The following is a 27,545-nucleotide window of genomic DNA, read 5'->3' as shown; positions in this document are numbered from 1 at the left end:
TGTCCGAGGTCTGTTGCTCAAAATACAAAAGAGTTAGTTGGTCCTTATCACAAAACTCTTACCTCATCTGATGAATTACTTTCGAAGCAGCGAACGTAATCGTAATCTATCATTTTAATAGGTCCAGTGTCTGGTGTTCCGAAAATAGTAGATTACATATTTGGATGCGGCGGAAGTAATCGATTACATGAGGTCATAATTTTGTGATAAAGACAAACACACTCAAGTGTTTTTTGAGAAACAAACTTCGTTAAAAATGTATTCTCGACAAGTGCAGATTTGTATATCTGAGCCGAAAGCGAGGTATACGAACTACACTTTGTCGAAAAACAGTTACCGAAGGAGCTTGTTTAGAAACGCATGTGTGCATTTGCGAGTATGACAAAGTTGTTTCCGAAGAAATGAATTACGTAGCATCCAATATGTTCTGGTTTACTACCATGCAAAAGTTGATTTCCACATCGGAAAATGAAAAAAAAAGAACCGAAAATGGTTCACTTGTAATGGAACATTTTCGCAGAGGTCAGATTGCTAAGTAATGGTCAACCTTCGCATAGGGCAGGCAGTAACAGTACATTACGTCTTTATTTGGACATTTTGATTTTGCCAATAGGGAGGTTTGTAGCCAGAACCGAAGGCGAGAGCTATAATACCCCGTGGTATTTTCCTTGTGAAGCCCTGCGAAAATGTAAATTATCGCAAATGTCAACGGTGTGCCCCTTAATTTAATTTTCGCAGGGTGCTGCAAGTAAAATAATTTGTTCGTTAGACTCGTTAGTTCATTAAATAAATCCTGGGAAGGACTAACAATCAACGCTGAGGAGGTCACAGCTGCTGATAATAAAAATTAATTCTCTGATATACGATTGCATCTACTCCGTTCAGTTTCTTCCTGAAATGTTTCACGAGCTGCATTTGAAAGAAAATCATTTTTCATTTGATATAAAGTTCATGTCTGTGCAAAGAATTGATGCAGACAAGGTTATAATTGATTGATTCGACGACATATAATGTTGCGAGACGAAGATACATTTTTTTTTAAACAATTTATTTAAACAAAAAATATGTCAAATGCAATGAATCAGCGAAAATATTTACTTAAAAAAAATTGAATGTTATCGAAACTATCATCATACGTATCGTAATATGAATTATGTGCAGATTAGATGGCAGATTTTTTGTTAATTTTTTTTTTTTTGTATAATGTTTGCCTTCAGTTTCAATTTCGAAGTAAATATGAACCGTATGCACAAAATGCCATTCAATATTTTATTTCATTTTTGCGATTTCTGTATGGATAAAGCCGTATTTTGATGTGTAACGCGAAAGGGGATTTCATTTTTCGGTAAAAAGAATTTTTCGGAAAAATATAGAAATTTTTCCATATTTTTATCCGTTTTGAAATGCATCCATTTTCCATTAATTTTTTTTTTGTTTTTTTTTTTTTTATATTATTTTCAATTGAATCCGTTCGATTGTTGCAGTGCTGTCTATTAATGGTGTTGGCTCAACCACATTCTGCTCATAAAATCTGGCAATATTTTTGGTTTTAGATTATCGCTTTAGACAATTTCGATTGGACATTTTACTTTACCACCTTAGCCCACAAAATGAGTCATTATTTAAAAGTGGCGGTCCTGGTCAATACAATACGAACTGAACACGTAAGTTTCAATATTGGTACTTTAAAGCACACAGCATGTCTCCACACACCTAAATTTCAGCCATCAACAAAGTATTTAAACCACCGAAGGTAATGCGAATCCTCTGCAGCCAGGGATTATCATTCGGAATTTATCAGAAAATCTTCAAAGAATTTTTTAGAATTTTTAGAAATTTTTAAGAATTAAAGAATTGAAATTCCGAATAATAGAGCCTCAGCAGAACACGGAGCCCAACTTTCGGGTGAGTTCACTTCATTGTAGCACATAACGATTTCCTTCGTAGAATTTTCGCAAAGCTCCAAGCAAAGGTATACCACGGACTGGCCACGAGCCAATTAGCCAATTTGGTGATTAGTTGAATTTTCATTTCGAATATGATTCGCTAGACTTGTTCGTGTGAAATCGGTATAGTGTTCTTAGAGCACTGCATCGAGTACTACTGTCTCCTTGGCCTGATGAGAAATGGTATATATTTGAACTGCATATTAATGCAATAAATCGAAAGACGAACAGTTTTCTCTCAGATCGAAACAGTGGTCGAATGTCTTATGTTCAATGTTCCAACATTCGCATGCTGTCATATTCACAATACGACGCTGCACTGCAAATTCACTCGACACTTAAATTCCCCATATTTTGCGATCCACTGAAGATTTCCATTAGTGCCACTTTACTTATCATGAGGATCGAGGGCGATCAATTCTTGAATCAGAATTTTTTTTCACTAGAGTAGATTCTTCGAGAAGACGTAATGGGTGACATATTTGACCTTCAAAAGTGCAATTTTATTGTTGGAGAGGCGAAGGAAAGTGCATCTAGCCCAGACAAGTTTCATAAAACTATAGTTAACCGTAGTGGATAACGTATAAAATTTTGTCCCCTGTAATCCTACATTGCAATCTCAGCTATATCTCACGCTACCAATTACAATATTATCGAAAAAAAACTCTCAATTTAATTTTTAACCTCGATTGGATTCGTAAGTTTGTGTAAATCCTTTCATGTTTTTCCTAATAGGTTTTCCCTTGACACTTTAGGGTCGCTTTTGTTGCTTAAAGATTATTGTTGAATTTTGTGAATTCAGGACTTTATTCAAAGATGACACTCGGTCATCTGTCTAGTTTAGATGACGAACTTCAACATTGTAATTTGACGTTTGTTAAAATATTTCTTCTCTTCTATCAATACTTTCTCTAGCAAACCAACTCTCAGCTATCTGTGTCAAATTCACACCTTATTTCTTTGTACTCTACAATTTTTTTTTACATTTTGACTGACTACGCTGTAATTTGCATGTAAATTCCAAAGGCTACTTGACTCTTTCACCACCTAAATACAAGTAGTTTGTTTGCTAGAGAGAGTATTGCTTCTATTAATCGAAACGAATGGACAAAACATTGTAAGAATCTCGGTGCAAAACGCCTTAATAGGCACGCGATTAGTATTATTTTAGTCACACATCTAGTCCCCAATAAAGCACTTTGTACGTACTCGTTGTCATAAGTAACTATTTGTCAACAATACGTAAAAGCTCGCCAATTGATAATGAGCCTTTTGCCTCTGTTAATACTGTAAGTCGACCAACAGTAACTAAGATTCTAAACCCAGCTACGTGTTCAATGTTTTTGTGAGGTTAGATTTATGATTACCGATTTAAATACGGGGAAATAGTAGATTTCATTGGATGGTGCGAAAGTCATTGATTACAGGAGGTAATTTTGTCATACTAGCAAACTCACTCGAGTGCTTTTTAACAACAATGTAAGATAGTGTAGACTTTTCATTTTTGAGCCGAAGACGAAGTATACCAAGGTTCTGAAAGAACAAGGTAAGACTTCAATTGATCACGAAGACTGTGCAAACGGAAATTCACGTAAATTGAACCGAAAATATTCTTCACGTAATGGATCATTTTCGCTGATGGCAGACTGTTATGTAATAGTCAATTTTCGCATGGTGAGGGCAACAAAATCTATTACTTCATTAGTTTTGCCACAACGTTTTGCTTTATAAGACAAAACCTGCCTGAGTTCGACGCGTATTTAAACAGTAAAAATGACGATAAAAAATGAATAGGTCAAGCCTGGACAACGGACAATGATTGATCGGTCAACCATTATTATACTTAGCCAAATGAGCGCACACAAAAAAAATCAATTTCACTTCGGAGATTTTGAAAGACTGAAACAGTACGTAACAAAAGGTTCAGATCAAGGGGCCGACAACTGATTCATCATTCCAGTATACCGACAATGTACGTACACAATGTAAAATTGAGAAAACTATGCAACAAATTTGTGGTTTAAAATCTTACAACGAAAACAAAAGCACAAACAATATCGCTCTTCTGTTCGCCTCGAGCGCACGAATGTAACCTCTCGCGTCAATCTTTCACATAGTTTAATATGGAACCATATACTTAACGGGCTGACGGGCTGGTAGACTTGAATTCATAATAAACATGATCCGTTGCATGATTTTATAAAATCCAAGATTTTGTACAGCCAGATAATGTTACACTACTACGTACGGTATGTGTGGTGTGAGAGACATTTAAGCGTAAGTTGAAAGACTCTTAATGCGGTAAATATATCTCAACTTTTACTTTTATGATGATGCAGATTGTGTGGAGAGCTAGGCAGGCAAAATTACGTGTAAAAGTGTATGTAGACACGAAACTTATCCATTGCTGTGTTTTTTCAGTGCTGTACACAGATTATGTAAATGGTAGAGTGAGTTAGTGAGGTGTATGCATAGTTTTGATTAAATAAGTAAGTTAAAACATTTTGTTAGCCCATTTTGGGGGGTGTAAAGACATATAGTTTAATGGGATGATGGGAATGTACGAGGTTTGTTTACTGCTTAATTTGGAGTATGAATAAAAGAAGAACAATTGAGAAAGAAAAGTAGGCTTTAGGTTCGGGCTTTTCTAGCCAATTTTCTGGTAGTAATAGTGGACATCGAATGTCATAATGGACACAAAAGTTCTGTAGTTCGGTCTTTGGACTTTGGACAAAGAAATTAGATATGCCGACTCACGTCTGTCTACGGCTAGTATCTCCCTTATTCCCTTAGAAAATCGCATGTTAAAGGACTTTAGGAGTACCATCGGCAAGACCATCGGGTCAATTTAATTAGCGAAATGGTTTTTGCCACTGTTTCGATCTGAGACGCGACAGTGCGATGCAATTTCATAATTCCTCAACAGTTTTAAAGAATTATTTTTGCCAAGATCTCATCAGGCCATGGCGACAGTGGCAATGAAAAAACTAACCACAAGTGGCTAGTTATACCCTGTTGCATGTACAAATCTAGCGAATCATATGTAAAATGAAAGTATACTTTCATTCTGCTTCATCACTAGCCATGCAGTCACATGCGAGACATTGAGAATAGCTACCACAAAGCTAGTAAATGCCAACAATTACACGAACATGTGAATGTTTGACTCTAATGTAGAAACACCGAAGCATAAGTACATTGTTGGTTCGGTTTTCAAACATAATCCTCAGGAAAATCCGGAATATTATAGAAAATCATTGAAAAGACAATCAAGAAAATCAAATAAAACGAAGAAAATTCTTGAAAATAGAAAAAATCCATTCAGAATCAGCCTCGGAATCAGCATAAAATCCTCTGAAAATCCTTGCAAAACGATGGAAAAATCCTAGAAAATCCTCAGGGAGCTGCGGGAAAAGTAGGAAAATATGCAGTTTGCTGGCTTTCCCGCCAAAGACAAACTAGTGGACAACAGGCAAAACAAAACAGAAAACTGTTCAGTTAACTTGACTCCAACCTTTTGACGCTGTTTTGAAGCATTTCCCATTGAGTCGCGACAACGTTTTACGCTAGGAAGTTAGGTGGGCACGCAAAACACAGGTAAACAAATGTAAAACTCAAAAAAATGTTTTGTTTGGGTCTCAAAACAGTCATGCCGACTGTCATTGCCTGTTTCCAGCTGTATTCCAAAACAGCGATACAAGTTTGGAGTCAATGTCAATATCCCGGAACAGTGTTTTAATTCTGTCAGTTTTCCACTAATTTTTCGCTCGTTTTTGACGTTTTCACTCAAAAATGGTTTGCGATACAATATGTCAAATGAAAGGCATTGTCGAGACGAAACAAAATATTTTACTTTTATTATAATCGGGTTTGTACAACAGTAGCTGTTGGCGAGAAAGCAGGCAAAACTGCATACTTTCCTACATTTCCTGTTTTCCCGCACCTCACTGAGAATTGTCTTCTTGAAAATGTTTTGTCAACGAAATTTACGATTAACAAAATTTGCAAATACCTGCCCCTCGGATCGTTAGGTCGTTCATCGATTGTAATATGAAGTGTGCATTAGTCACACAAACGAAATAAATGGAACTGCAAATGAAATGTAACTTCTTATTAGTGTCTGTGCTTGTGGTAGATTCAAAAATTCCTCAAAATAGGATCATAAATCACATTTCGAACGTTTCAGACAGAGACTATTGATTTTTGTGCCAATCATATTTTTGTGGTGTAGACATTAAAATGACTTTGATGAATTCTGATTGATGGCTGGAAGACGATTTTCGTCTCTCCTATAAAGTTTAACGATCTCGACTGTGTACGAAATTTATGTGTTGCTTAACATACAACAGTCTTTTCAAATACCCTACGTAATACACTGCTACCATGTTGGAGACCTTAGGTTTCGTTTTTCATTTATCTCATGATGGATTGACTAGTGTCTGAGAATTCAAACATATTGTTTACGGTAAACACCTTTCTCGTGTCCGCAGAAAATGTAAAAACGTGAGGTAAGACTGTCGAGTTGTTCAGAACAATCTAACTTTTTCACCAACAAATTACTCGATTTAGAATGCAACAAAACTTTTTTTTAGCTATAAATCAAACGCAATCATGGGCGCGCGTTAGCATAGCTAGCGCCCGTGACGCAAGTCCTATTACTAGAAAAAATTAAAAAAAAATTTTTTGTCGTAGACTGCAGAACCATATATACAGCAAATATTGAAGTTCTACAATTCAAATCAAAATGACTCCAAATTAGCTTCAAAAAAAAACTAGGCGTCCGTACGAGTTCAACGAGCTATCACACGTTCTTGTAGCTTACAATTTGGCCACGCAATAAATTTTCCAAGAAGCCACTATCCCATACATTTTGGTCTATTACAGTACTTTAAACGAAATGAAAAAATCCTACGTTACTTTGTGGTTTGTCCGTCCGTCCGTCCGTGTTTCCAGTTATAGCCTATCTCCTAAAGTCTTCTTTAGAATTTCTTGAAATTTTGGGAATAGATTCTAGTCGTCATTCTAAGACATTCCAGAAAAAAAATTGGGGGGAACGGGCCTCGTTTGGGAGCTAGCGCTCCTCGAAGTTCCCATATAAGTCCCATATAAGAACACCTTTAAGTGTGTGTGTGTGGACTTTTTGAGTGTGAAAATTTGAAAAAAAAATTTTAATGTTGGGCAGTAGGAAAAATTAAATTTGGTGTATGGTTGGGCAGCGGGAAAAATTTTGTCACTTTCGGTGTATGGTTGGGCAGCTGGAAAAATTTGATCACTTTCGGTGTATGGTTGGGCAGCGGGAAAAATTTGATCACTTTTGGTGTATGTTGGGCAGCGGGAAAAATTTGATCACTTTTGGTGTATGTTGGGCAACGGGACGTATATATAACTATATTGACCTTTATATAGCTATATTTACCTATATATAGCTATGTTGACCTATATATAGCTATATTTACCTATATATAGTTAGTATATAGCTATATAGACATATATACAGCTATATTGACCTATATATAGCTATATTGACCTATATATAGCTATATTGACCTATATATAGCTATATTGACATATATATAGCTATATTTACCTATATATAGCTATGTTGACCTTTATATAGTTAGTATATGACTATATTGACCTATATATATTTAGTATATAGCTATATTGACCTATATATGGTTAGTATATACCTCCATTGACCTATATATATAGTTAGTATATAGCTAAAATTTTAATTTTTTTTTAAATTGTCAAAACTTTTCAAACATTTCAAAATTTTTCAAAATTTTCAAATTTATCAAATTTTTTAAATTTTTCAATCTACTAATTCTTCCAAAAGAACTGATATCAGTCAAAAACACTCAAAGAGTAAAAGTGACGCAAGTCCCTGGGCATACTTCCAAAACAACTGATATCGCTGTAGGTGACGCATTCTGCGGTTAGGCGCAAAAATTGTAAAAACAAAAATTTTACCAAAAAAAATCTAGAAAAAAATTAACAAAAAAATTTTGCGTCACAAAGTGGCAGATGATTCGGCTTTTTTCCGTTTTTCCTTTGCTTCAGGACGTATTTTTCCCTATTTTAACAATTTTTATTAACAGTACTTTCCTCAACATCTGCCACTTGTGACGCAAAATTTTTTTGTTATTTTTTTTCTAGATTTTTTTTGGTAAAATTTTTGCTTTTACAATTTTTGCGCCTAACCGCAGAATGCGTCACCTACAGCGATATCAGTTGTTTTGGAAGTTTTGTATCTAAACAGCACAAAAAATTGCTAAAAAAATCAAAAGTGTTTGAACGCCGTCCTCATTCTCATTATATAGATTGTTATGATGAACGAGAAAGAAATATAATTCGGATTTGAACTTGTCTTGTAGCCTGGGGTCAAAAATGTTAATGGCAAGTCCCACATAACGAGCTATACTGAAGCTGACTGGTATTTGGTCTTCTCGTTCTAATCGTAACAGGCTGCAAAAAATTGTTGTGAGTTATTTTATTGGTTGCCCTATGCGAAAGTTGGCGATTACATGATAGTTTGCTCACTGCGAAAATGATCCATTTCATGAAGGATTGTTTTGAACTGATAATTCGGAAACACTTTGTGATACTTGCAAACTCACTAGTGTATTTTTCGAGCAGTTTGACTTGACTTTGTTTCGGCAAGACTTGTTTCATATCTCAGCCGAAGGAGTGCGTTTCGAAGGACAGTTACTTGTTGCTGAAATGACACATTTTGTTTGCTTTTATCACAAAATTGTGTCGTCATGTACTTCATTCTTTAAAATTCAATTTAATCAAGTTATTGATTACAAGCTGTTGAGTGCTCAAAAGTCAGCGTTGTATTTAATCAACTCAGATTGAAATTTATTTTTTAACCTGTCACAGACGGCACGCATATTTATTAACAGTTTTACTATCTGATCTATTACTTCATTTGATGGAAGATTTTTAGAGATTGATTTCAGAAATCTTTTACTTCATTTGTTTTGAACACGCTTTTTGCTATATAAGAGCTTGTTGTTTATTATTGCTGTCATTGTCGATAACAGATGACAGCCGTCTGTAACATGATAATTCATTGGTTCATCCATGGATGAATCGAAAATTCAAATTCTTACGGCTTGAATTATAGAGAAATCATATTTGAAAAAAGGAAATTCAGTTCGCAAAGTCTTAACTGTTAAATGCAACTTTTTCCGTTCACCGCGGTTTTGTTTGAATGAGTGGACCAGGGGGTATCGCTGATTCTCGCTCAGAGCCAGATTCCTACGCTAATGTGTGAATTTCCCGTCCATGCATTGTTTCAAATCTTCGTAATTTTAGAAAATGATGCGAATTTGGTGTAGAGTGTCTAAGCCGAGTTTTCCAAGAAACTAAAAATTGGAAATGGCTCGGAATTCGATGTAAAGTGTTTCCAGAGAAATTGAAAATTGGAATCCACCAAAAAAAAATTGAAAATTTTGCTTTTATATAAAGTGTTAGTTTCTTAGAAACCCCTCTACGTCGACTTCGCACTTGTTTCCAATTTACCCCTTGGGCATGAAATTCTTAGCGTGAAATTCCTAGACTGTGAAGCAGTCAATTCACTGCTAACATCGATATTTTTTTTTGTGATTTCTGAAGATGAACACACTGCTGATTTTTGCTTGACGAGGATTTTATAGTTTATCAGCTGCAATTCAGTCAGAAGTGATCAAGTTCGAAATTCAATTACTCTAACTTCTTCGCCAAATTTACCACTACCCATCTCTACAATAGATCATCTTCAAGATACGGTAATTTCAGACGTAACCTCACTTAAGTTTCGTTACATGTTTCGTTCATTCATTCAGTTGTAAGAGATTTTTTTTAACGTGGATGGCATTTCAAACGGCCTTGAAGATGATCTATAGGGTGTTCCAGTTCGAATTCGAAAACAGACACACACAAACCTCGTTGGGATGACTACACTACGCTTTCTACTATTCTGATTGTGGACTTTGACAGTAGTCATACCTAGCGATGTTTGTGAGTGTCTGTGTTCGAATTCGAACTGGATCACTCTATTATTGGGATTATGTAACCTCTTACAGACGGCAAGCATAACCAGGATTTTTATCGGGTCTATTACTTCCATTGATAATAGTATATTACTTCCGAGGTTTCAAGTTGTGTATTTGATAAGTGCGGTGTTACAGCCCGACCCGAAGGCGAGGACTGTATTTCCCACTTGTCAAATACATAAGTTTGAACCTCGTAAGTACAATGCTTTACGTGATTAGGCAATGTAAATAAAAGTGGAACATGCCGTAACACGTAAACGTATTTTTACGTGCTTCTGATCAGGAAATGCAATTTTTTGAGAACATTTTTCGTATTTACTGACCAGAAGCACGTAAAGCACTGTACGTACGAAGTTCCAAATTTTTATTTTGACGAGTAATAATACAGCCCTTCCATTCGGGTTTCGGCCATAACGTCCATGCTCGACAAAATACAATTTTGGAAAGGACCGTAATACCGAGCGCTAGTCATTGTTTTTGTCGTCGTTATCGATAACAGATGAATATAGCCGTATGTAACACTGTAACAGGTCAAACACTCGAATTATTAATTTGTTCGTCGATCGAAAACGATAAATGGATTCAAAAATTGAAAATGGTTTAATGAGATTTTCCCATTCTAATTCATTTAAGCTAAAAATCACATACACACCTATGTGTGTTGTACAACCAACTAGCATGCATTAGACGTTTCAACGTCGTATCCACATCCATACAAAAATGGATCCAAACTCATTTGCTATTATACTTTTCGGAATGTGTGCATAAATGGAAGACATAGTAAAACCGGAGAAATTATTATTATTTTTCCCATGAATGTCGACGTAAAATAACCCCGTGTATGTATGGCTGTGTAGTGTACGGTGCCATTCATGCATGCGATGGATGAAAATAACACATTATTCCATTTCCCACTGACATATTAAATGAGAAAATATTGAATGGCTTTCAATTCTTTTAAATGCATTTTATATCAATAAAAGTTCACAAACAAGTGAATAGGAAGCCAAGATTTTCAGGATATCCGGAAGTTTGTGTGGGGAAGTGGAGTATCCATTAAGCAACTGTAAAACGAATGGCTTGGAAAACATGTTGGACGTATTCCAAAATACGTTTCTTTTTTGCGAAAATAATAAAAATAACAAAAAAAAAATATTGAGCTCATTGCTTCTCTTTCATTGAAGGTCCAACATAAAAGTAAGGTAACATACAAAACGAACATTGTTTTTTGTGGGAAAGCAACATTTCATATTGCCGTTTACCTTAATTGGCTCGTTTTGTTGCACATACCCAACCAACGGACCTATAGATTCTAATATCAATCAATTCAATCTAAAATGAATCCAGTCTCTGTTAAAAGTTTATGAAAATTGGTTCAGCGGACCGGGAGTTGGATTTTGTGGACTGAGGAATCGATTATTACTGAATCTGTCCTTGCAGTGTGTCTTTTGTTTGAAAATCGTCATAATTATTCGGACCAAACTTTGCATTAGGTCGCAATTAGAAACCTCCGTTTTTCGGTGCATCATTCTATGTGATCTAGTACTTCACTCTGGTAAACACACATGAAATGTCATAGCAGTAAAGTTGGTTTATAAGAAAACAGAGCGCTGACATTATTAATTTTATGACATAATGTACTAGAATTATATAAAAATCTATTACAGTTGAACTTCAGATTCCAAGCAGCATATTCCTTCTTGAATCTACAGTTGCTGTACATTTACTCAGCAATGCCAAAATCACCTAAAGAATGTTTAAATAAAGTGAACAAATCACATTGTATGTAACAGCTGTCAAAGTCTAGTGAATCTAGTACTTCAAGACCGTGTTAAGTGGATAAAAGACCTAAGTTCTGTAAGTATATTAGATTAAACGGGTGAATTGTTGCATACAAAATTGCGTGATGCATTCACTTTCGCAATACTTTTGTATGCAACAGCTGGCAAAGTCCACCCGGGTAATCTGGAGTATAAATATTTCCTGAACTTAAACAGTCTGTTATGACAGCTATGGTGGGGAGACGGGTATAGAATTCGGATTAGTTATTTGCCTTGTGTCTAAATTAATCCGCAAAAAATCCCTAAAAGGTCAAAGTGTGACGCGAGTCCCTGTGACTTATAAAATAATCGATATCGCTGAGGGTGACGCGTTCTGCGCCTCAACACAAAAGTTTTATCAACAAAAAATTGACCCAGAAAATTTAAGAAAGAAATGTGGCAGACGGTTTTGAACATATTTTTTCGCTATTTTAACTATTTTCCTAACAGACGTTTCCTCAACATCTGCCACTGGTGCCGAAATTTTTTTTCTAAAATTATCTTTCACAAATTTTTTGCGTCAATTTTGTGTTGATAAAACTTTTGCTTTGAGGCGCTGAATGCGTCACCCTCAGCGATATCAGTTATTTTGGAGAAACAAAGGCTCGCGTCACACTTTCACCCTTTAGAGTTTTTTGGCGGATATCAGTTCTTTTGGAAGTTTCGGGGTAAGGGTCACTAGTTTTGTAAGCATCTCCTGTCGACAACAGCTCAAATCCAACAAAAAATCCGATGAAAGTTAGGAAGTGTCAGAGGAATCATCTTTCATCCCAAAATTTAGGAACCAACCTTAGAACACCTCACTGATGTCGAATATAACCCAAATCCATCTAAAAATCCGATGGAAGTTAGGAAGTGCCAGAGGAATCATCTGTCATGCCAAAATTTAGGAACCAACCTTGGAACATGTCACTCATGTCGGAAATAACCCAAATCCATCAAATAGTCCGATGGAAGTTAGGAACTGCCAGAGGAATCATCTGTCATCCCAAAATGTAGGAACTAACCTAGGGGAAGTTGATACTTAGTGATCCACACAATTTCCAACAAGAAACACATCCCACAACATTACACACTTTTTACCACATTACCATCCATATCATACACCTAAATATATAACACACACACATACAAATAGGCTTTTATATGACATTTGTATGGAGACACATCCCACAACATTACATACTTTTTACCACATTACCAGTTTAAAGGTCGTTGGAGTTAAGGGTGGAAGTCAAAAAGTTGCTGTAAATATGCTCCGCCGTCCCCAAAAAAATTTGTAAACTTTTTTTTGGTAGTGGACTTGCGTCACGCCCGCTTACTAACGCGCCGGCATGATATGAAAACATTCAATGACAAGTCCTGTCAGGCAAGTTATAATTATCTGGTCATCGGTCTTCTCTTATGATTTGAGAGACAGAAGAGTCTTCTGCTAGCTAAAAATTCTTTTATTTTCCCGTTATTGATCGAAGGAAATTTCCAGTGATGTCTCGCGTCAATGTCATAAACATTTGCGATAATTCGTGACGACCGTGACGTGACCCTTTCCAGTATTATTATCGGATCTTTACTTCCATAGATCAAAGTATTTTTAATCTCTTGATCTCAAATCTTGTACTTCAATTTTTTTAACATGAATTTTACTACATATAAGTCCGTATTACCCAGTGCTTGTCATTATTTTTGTCGTCATTATCGATAACAGATGAATAGCCGCATGTTAACCATCTGAGGATTTTTTACACTTTATGATGAATTTCTTCAATTTATAAGGAATTTCTTCGATTTTGAGAATTTTGTGATGAAACGATTTTCTTGGATTTAAGGGATTTCGAAAGAATATTCTTCTCAATTTGAGATAATTATCTATTTTTGTCCCTATGTTGCGATTAACGGGACTTGTTCCAACCGAACTGCTAGCCGATGAAAATTACAAAGTTAATGATCGTGTATGTGAACCGCCGGAACGCAATAAAATAGAAATATAAAAATCAGTTCTCATACCACACAATGGTCCATACAATGCGGCTGATAAACTGTTCGATAAAATCGTTAAAAGAATTGAAAAGACAGACATTCCACTTTCAATCATAAAAACCTTTTATATTAAAAATTACACACCGTGTGTCACTTGAGCGCAGCATTAATTACTGGTTGCTGGTGTTACTGGAGATTTTTTAATCATCCAACAACCGACAATTTAATTGCAAAAATATAATTTGTTTCGGACTTTAATTAATTTGAACAGCTACACAGACATGACAATAACGAAAATGTTGAAAATTAAAAGTTTTTATTGTTCTTTTTTGGCGTGAGTGGCTGTATGTAGGTGAAGCGAAGTGAACACACAATTATGGTTAAGCAAGCATGAGTGTTATTGAAATCCATAAAAAATAAGCATTCAACTCATAATGCCGTCCTGATTAGATCACTAAAATATCTTTGATATTCTTCGTGACCGTGACTGGAGATATTTGAAATGGCCATCTACGTCGGACAGACAGATTTATGCCAAAAATAAAGGATCACCAGGTCCGTGTTTCATGATACGCCAACAATAATCTGATGATACCGCCTCTAAGTAAAAAATGGTAATCTATTGATAACATGTTAAAAGCGGCAAACTGTATCCGTCAAAAAACACTTAAAAGGTAAAGGTGACGTTGGGAACCATCGAAGGAGCGGGAAAGTTATGTCGAAAACGACCCGAGTTCATCGACAAACTTGATGGAAGTTGAGAAATGCTACAGAAATCACCTCGAATCCCAAAATGGAGGAACCATCATTGGAACAGGTTGGTTATGTCGAAAGCAACCCAAGTTCATCGAACACCTTGTTGGAAGTTGAGAAATGCTAGCGACATCACCTCGAATCCCAAAAACTAGGAACCATCATGGCAGCAAGGTTGGTTATGTCGACAACAACCCAAGTTCATTGAAATCCTTGATGGAAGTTGAGAAATGCTAGAGAAATCACCTCGAGTCCCGAAAACTAGGAACCATCATGTCAGCAGGTTTGTTATGTCAGAAACAACCCAAGTTCATCGAAATCCTTGATGGAAGTTGAGAAACGCTAGAGATATCACCTTGAGTCCCAAAAACTAGGAACCATCATGTCAGCAGGTTTGTTATGTCGGAAACAACCCAAGTTCATCGAAATCCTTGATGGAAGTTGAGAACCGCTAGAGAAATCACCTCGAATTCTAAAATCTAGGAACCATCGTAGGAGCAGATTGGTTATGTCAAGAACAACCCGAATTGATCGAAAAACCTTGTGGAAGCTGCAAAATGCTAGCGAAATTATACTCCGAATTTCAAAAAGTAGGAACCATGTCAGCAGGTTGAGTATGTCAAAAAAAATCCAACCTAATCGAAAATCTTGCTGGAAGCTGCAAAATGCTAGAGAAATCACCTCGAATACCAAAATATAGGAACCATCATGGCAGCAGGCTGGTTATGTCGAAAATCAGTCGAATTCATCGAAAAACCTGATGGAAGATGAGCAATGCTGTGAAATGGCTGTTATCCTTTCCTTTGAAAAAATAATTTTAAAAACCTTCCCATAAGGGACTGACGTGTTCTTGAGAGGCTAACGTCAATGCCAAAATTGTGCATTTTCCGTAACACAAAAGTTAAATGAAAATCAAATCAACGGAGAGGTCAGTCGATTATAATTCTTGATCTTTGCCAAGAGCATTCTAGATAAGGTATACCGGCCATCAAGTGATGTAGTTTATATGTAAGTTCTATGAAATACTACAAACTGAAAACGATTTAATTCAGTCGATACGTTTCATTCATTGCAGCATCAACATTAGCCTTCGCTAATGCCAAGCAAAACACACCCATCACCATCATCCATATCCACCAATATGCCGACTCATTCACACACAAATTCAGGTTCATGGATGGTTTAATCATTGCGATCAAGTCAATTAGAAATAGCAATAAATTTGAATGCTAGTTTCACCGAACGTGTCTGGCCGTTGATAGATTTTTAACACGACTTTGTGTACACATAAGCATGTATAAGATGTATAAAAGAGAGCTAAAATCATGCAGAGATCGATTTATTGCACACTTTCCTTCCACAACTTTTTTATGTCTATTCGTCTGCCTGGTCGAATTATTTTTATTTTTTCTAATTTTAATTTCTTTAGAGATTTTTAATGAGTTTATTCGGTTTTCGTTATGATTTACAGCTTGTTAATAGCACGTGCTGCATTGTATTGAGTCTTACATTTAGCTAGACAAAGACAATATTTGAGAACTTCAGAAATTAATGTAATCATCCTAATTTACAGTCTCGCTGCTTCAAAACCGTACATAGAAATGGCTATCGACAATGACGATATAACGTTTATCGGGCTCTCGGTATTATCAATCACTAGCAGTCACTTTATGAAGTAACACGGCTCATTTTTGAGAATTTCAGGGAAGAACCATTCCGAAAATTTCTTAAAAAATTCCGAAGAAAATCTCCGAATTTTTCGGAGTTTTGAGAACTTTACAGAATTCAAATTAACAAAAATAGGACCTGATTGACAAAAGACAAGCTCATCTATTACTTCATTTAATCTAAGTATATTGCAAACTTTTGACTGTTTTGGGATTTCCCTTTGGATTTTTAAAATTATTGAGATGGTAGAGGTTACAGTCAGTACTGAAATTTCAGCATGAATTTGCTTCAACAATTTTTCAGCTGATCCACATATACAATCAAAACTGCTTACACTGTTGACGTATACTGTTTGTGTGGATCAGCTAAGGGAAATTCATGCTGAAAATTCACTGCCTAAGACTGTACTTCTTCAAAACAAAAAAACATTATTGCAGGTTTGGGACAAAAGAAAAATTTGACTGGAAACAACAAAAATTTTACCAAAAAAATCTGCGTCGCAAAGTGGCAGATGTTCAGGAACAGACCTACTAGAAAATTTATCTGCCACATGCGACGCAGATTTTTTTGGTTAAAGTTTTTGTTGTTTTCAGACAATTTTTCTTTTGTAAAAATTATTTGACAGATGATGAGGAAAACTAAGCCAGCTTGTTTGAACTAAAATTGGGTGTAAAATTTAATTTTTGTGTAACAAAGTTGAAAGCGTCAACTCTGGCGATATCATTCAATTGTGCTACAAAGACTGCGTCACATTTTTGAAAAATGATTTTTCTCGTAGAGTTGTTGGTATATCACTCGTTTTGGAAGTTTTAAGTCAACAATTTGACAAAAATCGAAGAGACGAAATTTCACAAATCTTGGCAGAATTTCACGAATTTTATCGAAATAGAAAATTTGACGATATTCGAAAATATAACGAAATTAAAAAATTTGACGAAATTCGAAAATTTGACGAAATTTGAAAATTTGACGAAATTTGAAAATTTGACAAAATTTGAAAATTTGACAAAATTTGAAAATTTGACGAAATTTGAAAATTTGACGAAATTTGAAAATTTGACGTAATTCGAAAATAGAAAATTTGACGAAATTCGAAAATAGAAAATTTGACGAAATTCGCAAATTTGACGAAAATTTAGTGAAAATCAGCTACACCGAAAGTGACCAAATTTTCCAGCTACCCAACATACCCCGAAAGTGACCAAATTTTTCTAATTGCCCACCAATATCTCCGGCTTCCGAGCACTTTGGTAGGCGTGTAAAAGCTCGTTTTCTTTGTATTTTAAGTGAGAATATTTTAAAAATAATTTGGGTTCGATATTGGACATTTTGGCGAAAAGAGAATTCTCGCCTATGCATAGTTGCCGCATCTAAAAAAAATTTCTTCGTTCATTTTTTGTGGATTAGACTGCTATCGCTCCGGACATGATTTTCCCTATTTTTTTAAAGGTGCCTTTACTAGATCCTATCCCTACTACGTAAGACAAAACCAATTACAAAATGTTCCTAAAAGAACATTTTAAACTTTACGGCTACGTCTAAAAGTCGTACAGGTGGTTCGTTCCCAAAGAGGTGTACTATCGAAACGTGGAAAAACTCCAGTTCTAAAACCTCGGTGTATAATAAGTACACAACGAATTTTCATACAAGAGTGAAAAACTGTCGATCAAATCATCAAAATCATCTTTCCAGCACCCACCCGAGTGTAAAAATGGAATCAAATTAAATAAATGGCAAAATAATATAAAAACCAGATTTGTTCATGAAAAACGTGAAACCACACTGTGTGTACAGTGTAATAATACCCATAACCAATATACTTATAAATACAATGGCCACATCTAATAGAGCCAATGTCTTATTAAATTTTCAAATCAGTCGGAACTGAACGTATAAAATAACATGATTATTTGTAGAAAAAAAGAAATCGAAAGAAAAAATCTCTTTACTTACCAACAGCTAACAGTACAACGGCAAATATCTGTTTCTTCATAATAATCGTTTCGCTGGCTCGAAGAACGAGAAACAACAACAACACAAACACAGACAAAATGTCCGTAGTACTTCGAATCCAATAGAGTTTATCTAATTTCCTTTCTCAGCGTTTGGTACACACAAAATTCTTGGTCTTGTTTTTGTTTTTCTTATATAATTCGGTGGATAGAGTTCTCTGTGAGTGTTCGATATTCGCTATATTGACGGGAAAAATAGAAGAATAAAAAAAGAAAATTTCTCTAAAAAATCACATGCAACCCGAATAAAATTTGTGTAAAACGGATGAAAATGAAAGGAAAACAAAAATAAAAATCAAAGTGTAATATCAGAAGAAGCACGAACAAATCTCACACTTTAAACGATTTTCTGATACGATTTTCCAATATTTATCGATCACAATTGGTTTTTGTTTGTTTTGTTTTTTTATTTGGTTTTATTGGTCTCCCTGTTCCAAAGCTCTACTAATACCACTTTTCTTTCGATTCTTTTATTTCTTTTTGCACACACAAAACGTATAATACCCCGTCTAACTTAAACCAAATGCACACATATCGTTTCGCTCCCGTTTCTCTTTTCGCTCGCCAAATAACACTTGAATGCAACTGTGTTGTCTATAATAATAAAATTTAAAAGGGAAAATAAAAACCAAAACAAAAATAATAAAAATTGCAGCGCACTATCTCTTCTCGTGAACGGAATACGAAAAAAGCGCAAAAAACAACAACAACAACAAAACCAAAAAACTTTTCTTCGTTTCGATGTTTTATAAGTTTAAACGCAAAACAAAATGTGAGAAAAAAAAAACAATTTTTTGTTGTTTATTTTGTATACTTTTGGATTGTATGGGTTATTATGGTCTCGAGAAAAGATGTTTTCCTTGGGAAGAGTGGAACTAAACTGCCGGTTTAAGTGAAAGAGATACACGTTTTTAGTTTTTAAAATGTGTAATGGTTATTCGTGGAGATGTGGTGTGTGGCAATGGGGCACCATAAAAAAACCAACGATATAACGAGCCATTTTGCCACGGCTTATGGGTTATTCGCTTTTTTTTCTCATTTCTTCATTTTTAAGTCTTAATTTTAATCCTACCACCACACAAAATAAATGTGAGTGCTCTTTATACGATCCATAAGCAACATTTTTACTGTTTACTGCTCTCCGGCATGGTAGAGTGGTACCATCTTTGGTTACACTTTTAATCGGATTAATGTTATACGTTTTATATGCACACTCAACTCTCTCACAGGGCACTGGTAATACGAGTAACGAGATCCAGTCGTAAAAAAATTTGAACGGTTCGTTGGAGGTTATATAACACTGAACAGTGGACACTGTATGAGTTTAAAATGTTATTTTTAAGATACAAAAAGACTTCAAATTCTCTTAATAGGTAAAATGGTAAGGATTTTGGGTCTTCTGTCGAGAAAGTTAGGATTTAGCTGTTTCGGTTTACGGACTTCGACATGCTTTCAAATTTAAAATAACGTCCAAAGCTCTACCTTTTTTGTTGTATTTTTCTCTCAACTGTAGCAGAGAAATGATAAGTTGGTACGCCTGTGGCGAGAGCTCATATGGGAGAGAATGTGAGAGAACTACATACAAATTCTCTCACATTCTCTCTCATAGGAGCCAACTGTCATTCACATGTTTCTTCTATCTCGCCACAGGCGTACCAACTTATCATTTCTCTGAAGAGGTTTCTATATAGGTTTCTTCCGTTTCTTCCAAGGTGAAATGAAATGTCAGACCGTCAGCCATATTAACAACGAAATTGTCAAAATAACAAAGAAAAATAAGTTGTGGTTCTATGGATGACGTTAGTTCGTGTTCGGTTCATTTTGTTCGGCTTAACTGTTGCTTGGAAGAAACCTATAGGTTTTGTTCCAATTAACTGTCTCTAAACCCGAACTTTGACGACACGAATGACAACGATTTCATCCACAAAGATGAATGGAGCCTGAACGTCAACCAATTTTTTTGTAAATTTTTCGTTAAAACGTTCGTCAAGTTGAGGCTAAGTTGCCTTCTGTGGATGAAATTTGACATTTCGATATGACCTCTAGGTGAAATAAAATTTTGACAGAAAATGTATGGGCCATCTGTCAAAATTTTTAGCTCGTGTGGAAAAATGTATATTTCATCGACTGGTTGTAGTCTTGACTTGAGATTTTATTACTGGACATTGTAGTCTTGCAGTCGCGATATCAGCAATCTACTGTTTTTGCTAAATAGCAAGATCGACTGGGTAGCACAAAGGATCTCAAGATCTGTGTGCATCGATCAGATGTCCACCCACCCAGACTGACCAAATCTAAAAAAAGTCGTACGTTGCTATTACAGTTGACAGCTCAGTCTCAGCGAGAATATCTTTAAATTTTCACTTCCGAGAATACTGAAAACACCCAACGATTTTGCCTACAGACCTTTATGATGAGAGAGACGGGTGTATAATTCGGGACAGTTATTTTAACTTGCCTTGTCAGTAACTCGTCTTCAGACTTCTCCCTCTAATCATCAAAGTATGTATACGAGCCGAAGACGAGACATTCAACTACACTTGTCGAACGAACAGTAACCGAAGCAAGTCGCTCAAAAACACGCGAGTGAGTTTGTGAGTATCACAACATGCAATGTATTCTGTTTTATATTACCAGCCCCTTGCGAAAGATGATTATCCCAAAATGAATCGAAAATAATCCTTCATGTAATGGATCGTTTTCGCAGGGGGAAAACTGCTATGTTATGGTCAGTTTTCGCATGGGACCGACAGTAAAATTCATTTTCATGCTTCGAGCCGAAAGTGAGGGAATTTTGAAATTTTTCTCGGGATTTTGTTCCTTTTGCTTGAGAGGTTGTATCTGTCTTGTTCAATAATTATGCACGGGCTAAGATTCCTGATTTTAGAAGCAACCTTTTTCGAGTGTCAGACTTGTGATATGTTCATACCAAAATGCATAGACCGCTCAATTACTCAAAAGATTGTGACTGCTGGTATTTTATCATAACTGAAGATATTATCTGGACTCCCCTGTACGTATGTAAAAACAAGCAGTGCATGTGTGGAGAACTAGCAAAATTGTCTTGATCTAAGTGCTTAAAGAAGATTTCCTTGGCCTCCCAATAAAAATCGAAACAATTTACCACTCAACTGAACTAATTGCATCTATTTGGCGTTTAATCGTAATTATACGGTCGGTAATTGGAACCACTTAAAAACAGCTAAACTCGTTCCGAAATTCATGTTACACCGAGAGCTCAATACACATTTTACGCTAAATAAAATATCGAAATGTTGTACGAGTTTTACTTTCTAAACGACGGATGGTGGTGTTTGTTGTGTGTATAAAATGTAAAGCGCAAATTTTTAATAATAAAAACATAAACAACATGTTTAAAGAGGTGCGATTATAATTTCATTTGGCTTATGATCGAAAACGATTTTTTTTTCTTTTCTGTTATGAACTCTTCGGACTAGTGTGTGGTAGTCGGGGAGCATTGAGTCTATTTGTAACAGTAGAATATTTGCGCTGAAATTTTCATTTTAATTGGATGAGTGATTTTCGAATGAAGGAAACAAGAACTTGATCACTTGATTACGGGCGGGATGCGATACTAGCCTTCCACCAAAATGATCCGGATTTGATCAGAAAAAATTCCTCATGGAATCGCATTGGTCAAGTTCAAAAGTTCACTCAAGCTTCATAATTTGGGTAGTTGCAGTGTTTTTGGTGACTACAACGATGTAGCGCACTGAATGACTCGAATGACATAACCTAATAAGATGGATTTGTGTCTAGCCTACGTTTAGGCGAGATATCAATTATGCGCTTAACATTCCTCAGAGAGTATTGCATGGTTTGAGGCGTGGTTCGGAAGTCACGTTAAACGGTCTCAACGAATCAAATTATGAAATATACTTCCAAAACAACTGATATCGCTGGAGGTGACGCATTCTGCGCTTGTACGCCAAAACTGTAACAGCAAAAATTTGACCAAAGAAATTCTAGAAACAAAATTTTACCAAAAAAATTTTGCGTCACAAAGTGGCAGATGGTTCGGACGTATTAGGACATATTCTTGCCTATTTTAAAAAAATTTCTTAAAAGTACTTTCCTCAACATCTGCCACTTGTGACGCAAAACTTTTTTGGTAAAATTTTGTTTCTACAATTTCTTTGGTTAAATTTTTGCTGTTACAGTTTTTGCGTACAAGCGGAGAATGCGTCACCTCCAGCGATATCAGTTGTTTTGGAAGTATGCACAGGGACTTGCGTCACTTTTACTCTTTTGAGTGTTTTTGACTGATATCAGTTCTTTTGGAAGAATTAGTAGATTGAAAAATTTAAAAAATTTAAAAAATTTGAAAAATTTGAAAAAATTTGAAAAAATTTGAAAAATTTGAAAAAATTAAAAAAAATTAGAAAAAATTTAAAAAATTTGAAAAATTTGAAAAATTTGAAAAATTTGAAAAATTTGAAAAAATTTGAAAAAATTAAAAAAATTTGAAAAAATTAAAAAAAAAATTAGAAAAAATTTGAAAAATTTGAAAAATTTGAAAAATTTGAAAAATTTAAAAAATTTAAAAAATTTAAAAAATTTGAAAAATTTGAAAAATTTGAAAAATTTAAAAAATTTGAAAAAATTTGAAAAATTTGAAAAATTTTAAAAAATTTGAAAAAATTAAAAAAAAATTAGAAAAAATTTAAAAAATTTGAAAAATTTGAAAAATTTGAAAAATTTAAAAAATTTAAAAAATTTAAAAAATTTGAAAAATTTGAAAAATTTGAAAAATTTGAAAAATTTAAAAAATTTGAAAAATTTAAAAAATTTGAAAAATTTAAAAAATTTGAAAAATGTAAAAAATTTGAAAAATTTGAAAAATTTGAAAAATTTGAAAAATTTAAAAAATTTAAAAAATTTAAAAAATTTAAAAAATGCTAAATTTAGGAGAACAAATTGAGGCGAGCAGAGCTTACCAAATACCAAAAGCGAACAAATTTGTTCTACCATACCCATCCACACACATACACTTAAAGGTGTTCTTATATGGGGCCTATATGGGAACTTCGAGGAGCCCTAGCTCCGAAACGAGGCCGGTTCCCCCCAATTTGTTTTTTCTGGAATGTCTTAGAATGACGACTAGAATCTACTCCCAAAATTTCAACAAAATCTAAAGAAGACTTTAGAAGATAGGAAACACGGACGGACGGACGGACGGACGGACTAACAAAGTAACGCAGGATTTTTTCATTTCGTTTAAAGTACTGAAATTGACCAAAATGTATGGAAATGGGGCTTCTTGGAAAAATTTTTGCGTGGCCAAATTTTAAGCTGCAAGAACGTGTGATAGCTCGTTGAACTCGTACGGACGCCTAGTTTTTTTTAATGGTAATTTGGAGTCATTTGTCTTTGAATTGTAGAACTTCATAATTTGCTGTATATATGGTTCTGCAGTCTACAAAATTTTTTTTTTTAATTTTTTCTAGTAATAGGACTTGCGTCACGGGCGCTATGCTAACGCTAATGATATTACGCTGACTAACAGCTCTGGCTAGCGTTCCCTTATAGATCCTTTTTTATAAATTCCAATTGAACTGCAAAATTTTTTCAAGTGCCAAGCCAAAATTTGCTCATCATTTCTGTTTCTTCTCGTTGTGAACTGGCCTTCAGGTCAAACAAGACAGTGGAAGATCCATTCCATAAGATGGTCCCTGACTACTTTACTGTCATAATTTAAAGTTTTAAATTTTAAACCTTGTGTGGTTTCTACTGCAGAGACTGGTTAATTCAACCATAATAAAATAATTACCGTCTAACAGCGATATATACGATGCACGGAGTCATTAATGTAAAAAGAAAACAATGTGGTATCGCTCAAGTTGAGAATTTCAACGACTACTTTTGTATCAAAAAGCTGGTATTGTATATGCATCATCCATGGACGTCCCCCGATGCAGCATGGTAATTAATCTTGAAACTATATTTTCATCAACCATATATAGGATACATTTCAAATATATTCAGAGTGAATTCGACATATGATTTTTGAAGAGCTTAATACTCGAAACACAATGGACAAAGAACAGTTAACGAAGCCACTCAATGGTTTTGTATTGAGGGTTTTTATGGTTATTTTTGTAAAATAAATTTTTGGTTGAAATCATTACAACCGACAATTTTAGCTTAGAAACTTTTGTTCTCTTCACTTACTTACCACATAAAAGACATGCTACGCACATTCATACTGACACTGCTGTCTCGCGCCCATAAATTTGTGTGTAATCGAGCTATGTTTCAATGTGATTTCATATGGATTGTATTGGATTGTATAACGTCAATACTCTCTCTAGCAAACAAACTCTCAGCTCTCTGTGTCAAATTCACACTTTATTTGTATCCTACAAACACTATTTTACATTTTGACTGACTACGCTGTAATTTACAAGTAAATTCCGAATTCTACTTGATTCTTTCACCACCTTAATAATAGATATGAAAAAGTATCACCTAGGTATGAAGAAGTAGTTTGTTTGCTAGAGACAGTATTGAAAACGTTGAAAACAGAAAAAAAATTCTAAACTAAGTTCCTCGGATGTGAAATATAAAATAACTTCAAAACCAATTTTTAAAAATTTTTAAAATCGATTTTTGACATCTAGGGACGATAACAATTTTTTGTGGACTACGCCATTCTCGATCCTTTATCCATCGCACACCCCTATTACTTAGTTAGTTAGTTCCTATGGAAAAGTGAATCCAACAACTCCTAAACGTTTCTACAGATTTTCCTGAAATCATGTCCGGAGCGATAGCGGAGGACTTGACGCAGTCTAACTTCCAAAAAAAGAACGAAGAAATTTTTTTGAGACGCGGCAACTATATATAGGCGAGAATTTAAGTTTCTTTCCTTTGGCCTGTATCACCACAAATCCTATTCTATCTTATTCGCGCTTCAAACACGAGCAAAACGAGCTATCACTCGACTATGTAGGTATAAAATTGCCGGAGATACATCGTTTTGAAGTTGGTCATTTTGACAGAAAATGCACCAAATTAACGTTTTCCAAACAATCAAAATCTTTCAACTTACTCTGTATGTTTCTATCTGTCTGTCTATCTGTCTATCTGTCTATCTATCGACGGTCGATCTCGGAAACTAGTCCGCCAATCTCCATGAAATTTTGCAGGAACCTCAGGGTGGGCATAAAAATGAAAATGTGATACGCCATTACCCCAGGAAAAACCAGCATTTTGTTTTATTGGCCTCGAAGTGGTTTCTGAGTGTGGTAATTTAAAAAATCGGGGCAGATTCGTTTGAGCTAGAGTGATTAGAGTGACCAAATTTTGAGCTACTCGAGCGTAGGATGAAAGGACTAATATTTTTTTGGGTTATGAGAGATAAAGAATTACTTTCTTCGGCAAAGTCTCAGAGTTTTACGAGTAGAACAGAGGGGCATATGTGAAAAATGTCGAAAGTTGGAAATGGGTGGGTCAATTGGGGTTTTGGAGATATTTCTTGAATGGTGGCAGATAGAGAATTACTTTCGTCAAATTTTCGATTTTCGTCAAATTTTCTGAATTTCGTCAGATTTTGGAATTTCGTCAAATTTTCGATTTTCGTCAAATTTTCAAATTTCGTCAAATTTTCAAATTTCGTCAAATTTTCGAATTTCGTCGAATTTCGTCAAATTTTCGAATTTCGTCAAATTTTCGATTTTCGTCCAATTTTCGATTTTCGTCCAATTTTCGAATTTCGTCCAATTTTCAAATTTAGTCAAATTTTCGATTTTCGTCAAATTTTCGATTTTCGTCAAATTTTCGTTCAGAAACAGACCAGCAAGAAAATTTATCTGCCACATGCGACGCAGATTTTTTTGGTAAAATTTTGGTTGTTTCCAGTCTAAATTTTTTTTGTAAAAATTATTTGGCAGATGATGAGAAAAGCTAAGCCAGCTTGTTTGAACTAATTGGGTGTAAAATTTAATTTTTGCGTAACGAAGCTGAAAGCGTCAACTCTAGCGATATCATTCATTTTAGAAATTGTATTTCAAAGACTGCGTCACACTTTTCTCGAAGAGATTTTTGTTGGTTCTGTTATAGGCCAATCTCGGGACCTATATTAAAATAAGATTTTAAAAAATGGAGGTACGCAAGCGTTTTTCGGAGCTAAACTCAACTCAATTTAAGTTTGCAATTGGCTAGCATTTTACAGTTTTAATTGTTCCACATCATTCTACATGTTTTCAACAAAAGAAGCGTCGTTTCACTCACACGTACGTGTGGAATTGAAGAAACGCAAAGACAAACGCTACTTCTATGTGGTGGAACAAATAAAACGAAAGAATCAAACGAAACCCACCAAAATTGTATTCTTATGATGAGATCAGTTTAGAGCTCCCGGAAGTTTCCATACAAATGCCATATAACAGCATGTTTTGTGTATGTGTGTGTGTTGTGTATTTTAACGCATGATTTGGATGGTAATGTGGTGAAATGTGTGTGTTGTTTTGAGATGTGTTTCTTGTTGGAAATTCCGGGGATCATTAAGTATAAACTTGCTCTAGGTTGGGATGACAGCTGACTCCTCTGGCACTTCCTAACTTCCACCGGATTTTTCGATGGATTTGGGTTATCTTCGACATGAGTAAGGTGTTCCAAGGTTGCTTCCTAAATTTTCGATTGACAGCTGATTCCTCTGGCACTTCCTAACTTCCATCGGATTTTTAGATGGATTTGGGTTATTTTCGATCTAAGTGAGGCGTTCCAAGGTTGGTTCCTAAATTTTGGGACTCTGATTTCTCTAGAATTTTTTAAAGAAAATTTTACAAAAAGAAACTTACGTCACAAGTAGCAGATGTAGAGGAAACTAGTGTTAGAAAATGGTTAGGGAATGTACTGAAAGAATTTAAACGAAAGAAAACCGAATCATCTGCCACTTGTGCGGCAAATTAATTTTTGTAAAATTTTCTTTCACAATTTTTTTGGGTCAATTTTTTGTTGATAAAACTTTTGCGTACGGCACACAATACGTCACCCTCAGCGATATCAGTTATTTTGTAAGTAAGATGAAGGACTTGCGTCACATTTACCATTAAAGGGTTTTTTGACTGATAAAGTTATAGATGCTAATGAAAGTACACAACTGGTATGGCCGATCTGCCGATTTTGGAAAGTAGACTACGCAGTCTATAGTGTCAGGAACGATATTATCGTTCAAAAATTGATTTTTGGTTTTCTTCTGTACGATTTTATGGTTTTTTTACGATAATTTTGGAACCATAATCATGGGCGCGCGTTAGCATAGGAAAAATTTGATCACTTTCGGTGTATGGTTGGGCAGCTGGA

The 27,545-nt window shown here is 35.0% G+C and overlaps 1 protein-coding gene and 1 long non-coding RNA gene across 4 annotated transcripts in view; one reads left to right on the top strand and one right to left on the bottom strand.

Moving 5' to 3' along the window:
- Positions 1 to 19,125, bottom strand: part of LOC119075968 (protein obstructor-E-like) — a 35,318-nt gene extending 16,193 nt beyond the window's left edge. Inside the window, exons 1-2 of one of the 3 annotated variants that reach the window (XM_037182554.1) lie at positions 19,033 to 19,125; positions 18,160 to 18,396 (exon numbers count right to left, since the gene is read on the bottom strand). In XM_037182554.1, the coding sequence (XP_037038449.1) occupies positions 18,160 to 18,199 (40 nt within the window). In that variant the 5' untranslated portion in view covers positions 18,200 to 18,396; positions 19,033 to 19,125. Of the gene's footprint in view, positions 1 to 18,159; positions 18,397 to 18,543 lie in introns of all 3 variants that reach the window. The other 2 variants (XM_037182552.1, XM_037182553.1) reach the window with 2 other exon arrangements.
- On the top strand, positions 3,609 to 26,909 carry LOC119075982. The gene is made up of 6 exons (XR_005087520.1): positions 3,609 to 3,620; positions 4,396 to 4,400; positions 9,839 to 9,847; positions 17,777 to 17,780; positions 25,472 to 25,483; positions 26,765 to 26,909. It is a non-coding gene; the product is annotated as an uncharacterized LOC119075982 (long non-coding RNA).
- Positions 26,910 to 27,545: the final 636 nt, after the last annotated feature.

Source organism: Bradysia coprophila, unplaced genomic scaffold (genome assembly GCF_014529535.1).
Source record: "Bradysia coprophila strain Holo2 unplaced genomic scaffold, BU_Bcop_v1 contig_232, whole genome shotgun sequence".
Lineage (NCBI taxonomy): Eukaryota > Metazoa > Arthropoda > Insecta > Diptera > Sciaridae > Bradysia > Bradysia coprophila.
Note: the sequence above shows the minus strand (reverse complement) of the source record. Positions and strands in the feature narration are given on the sequence as shown.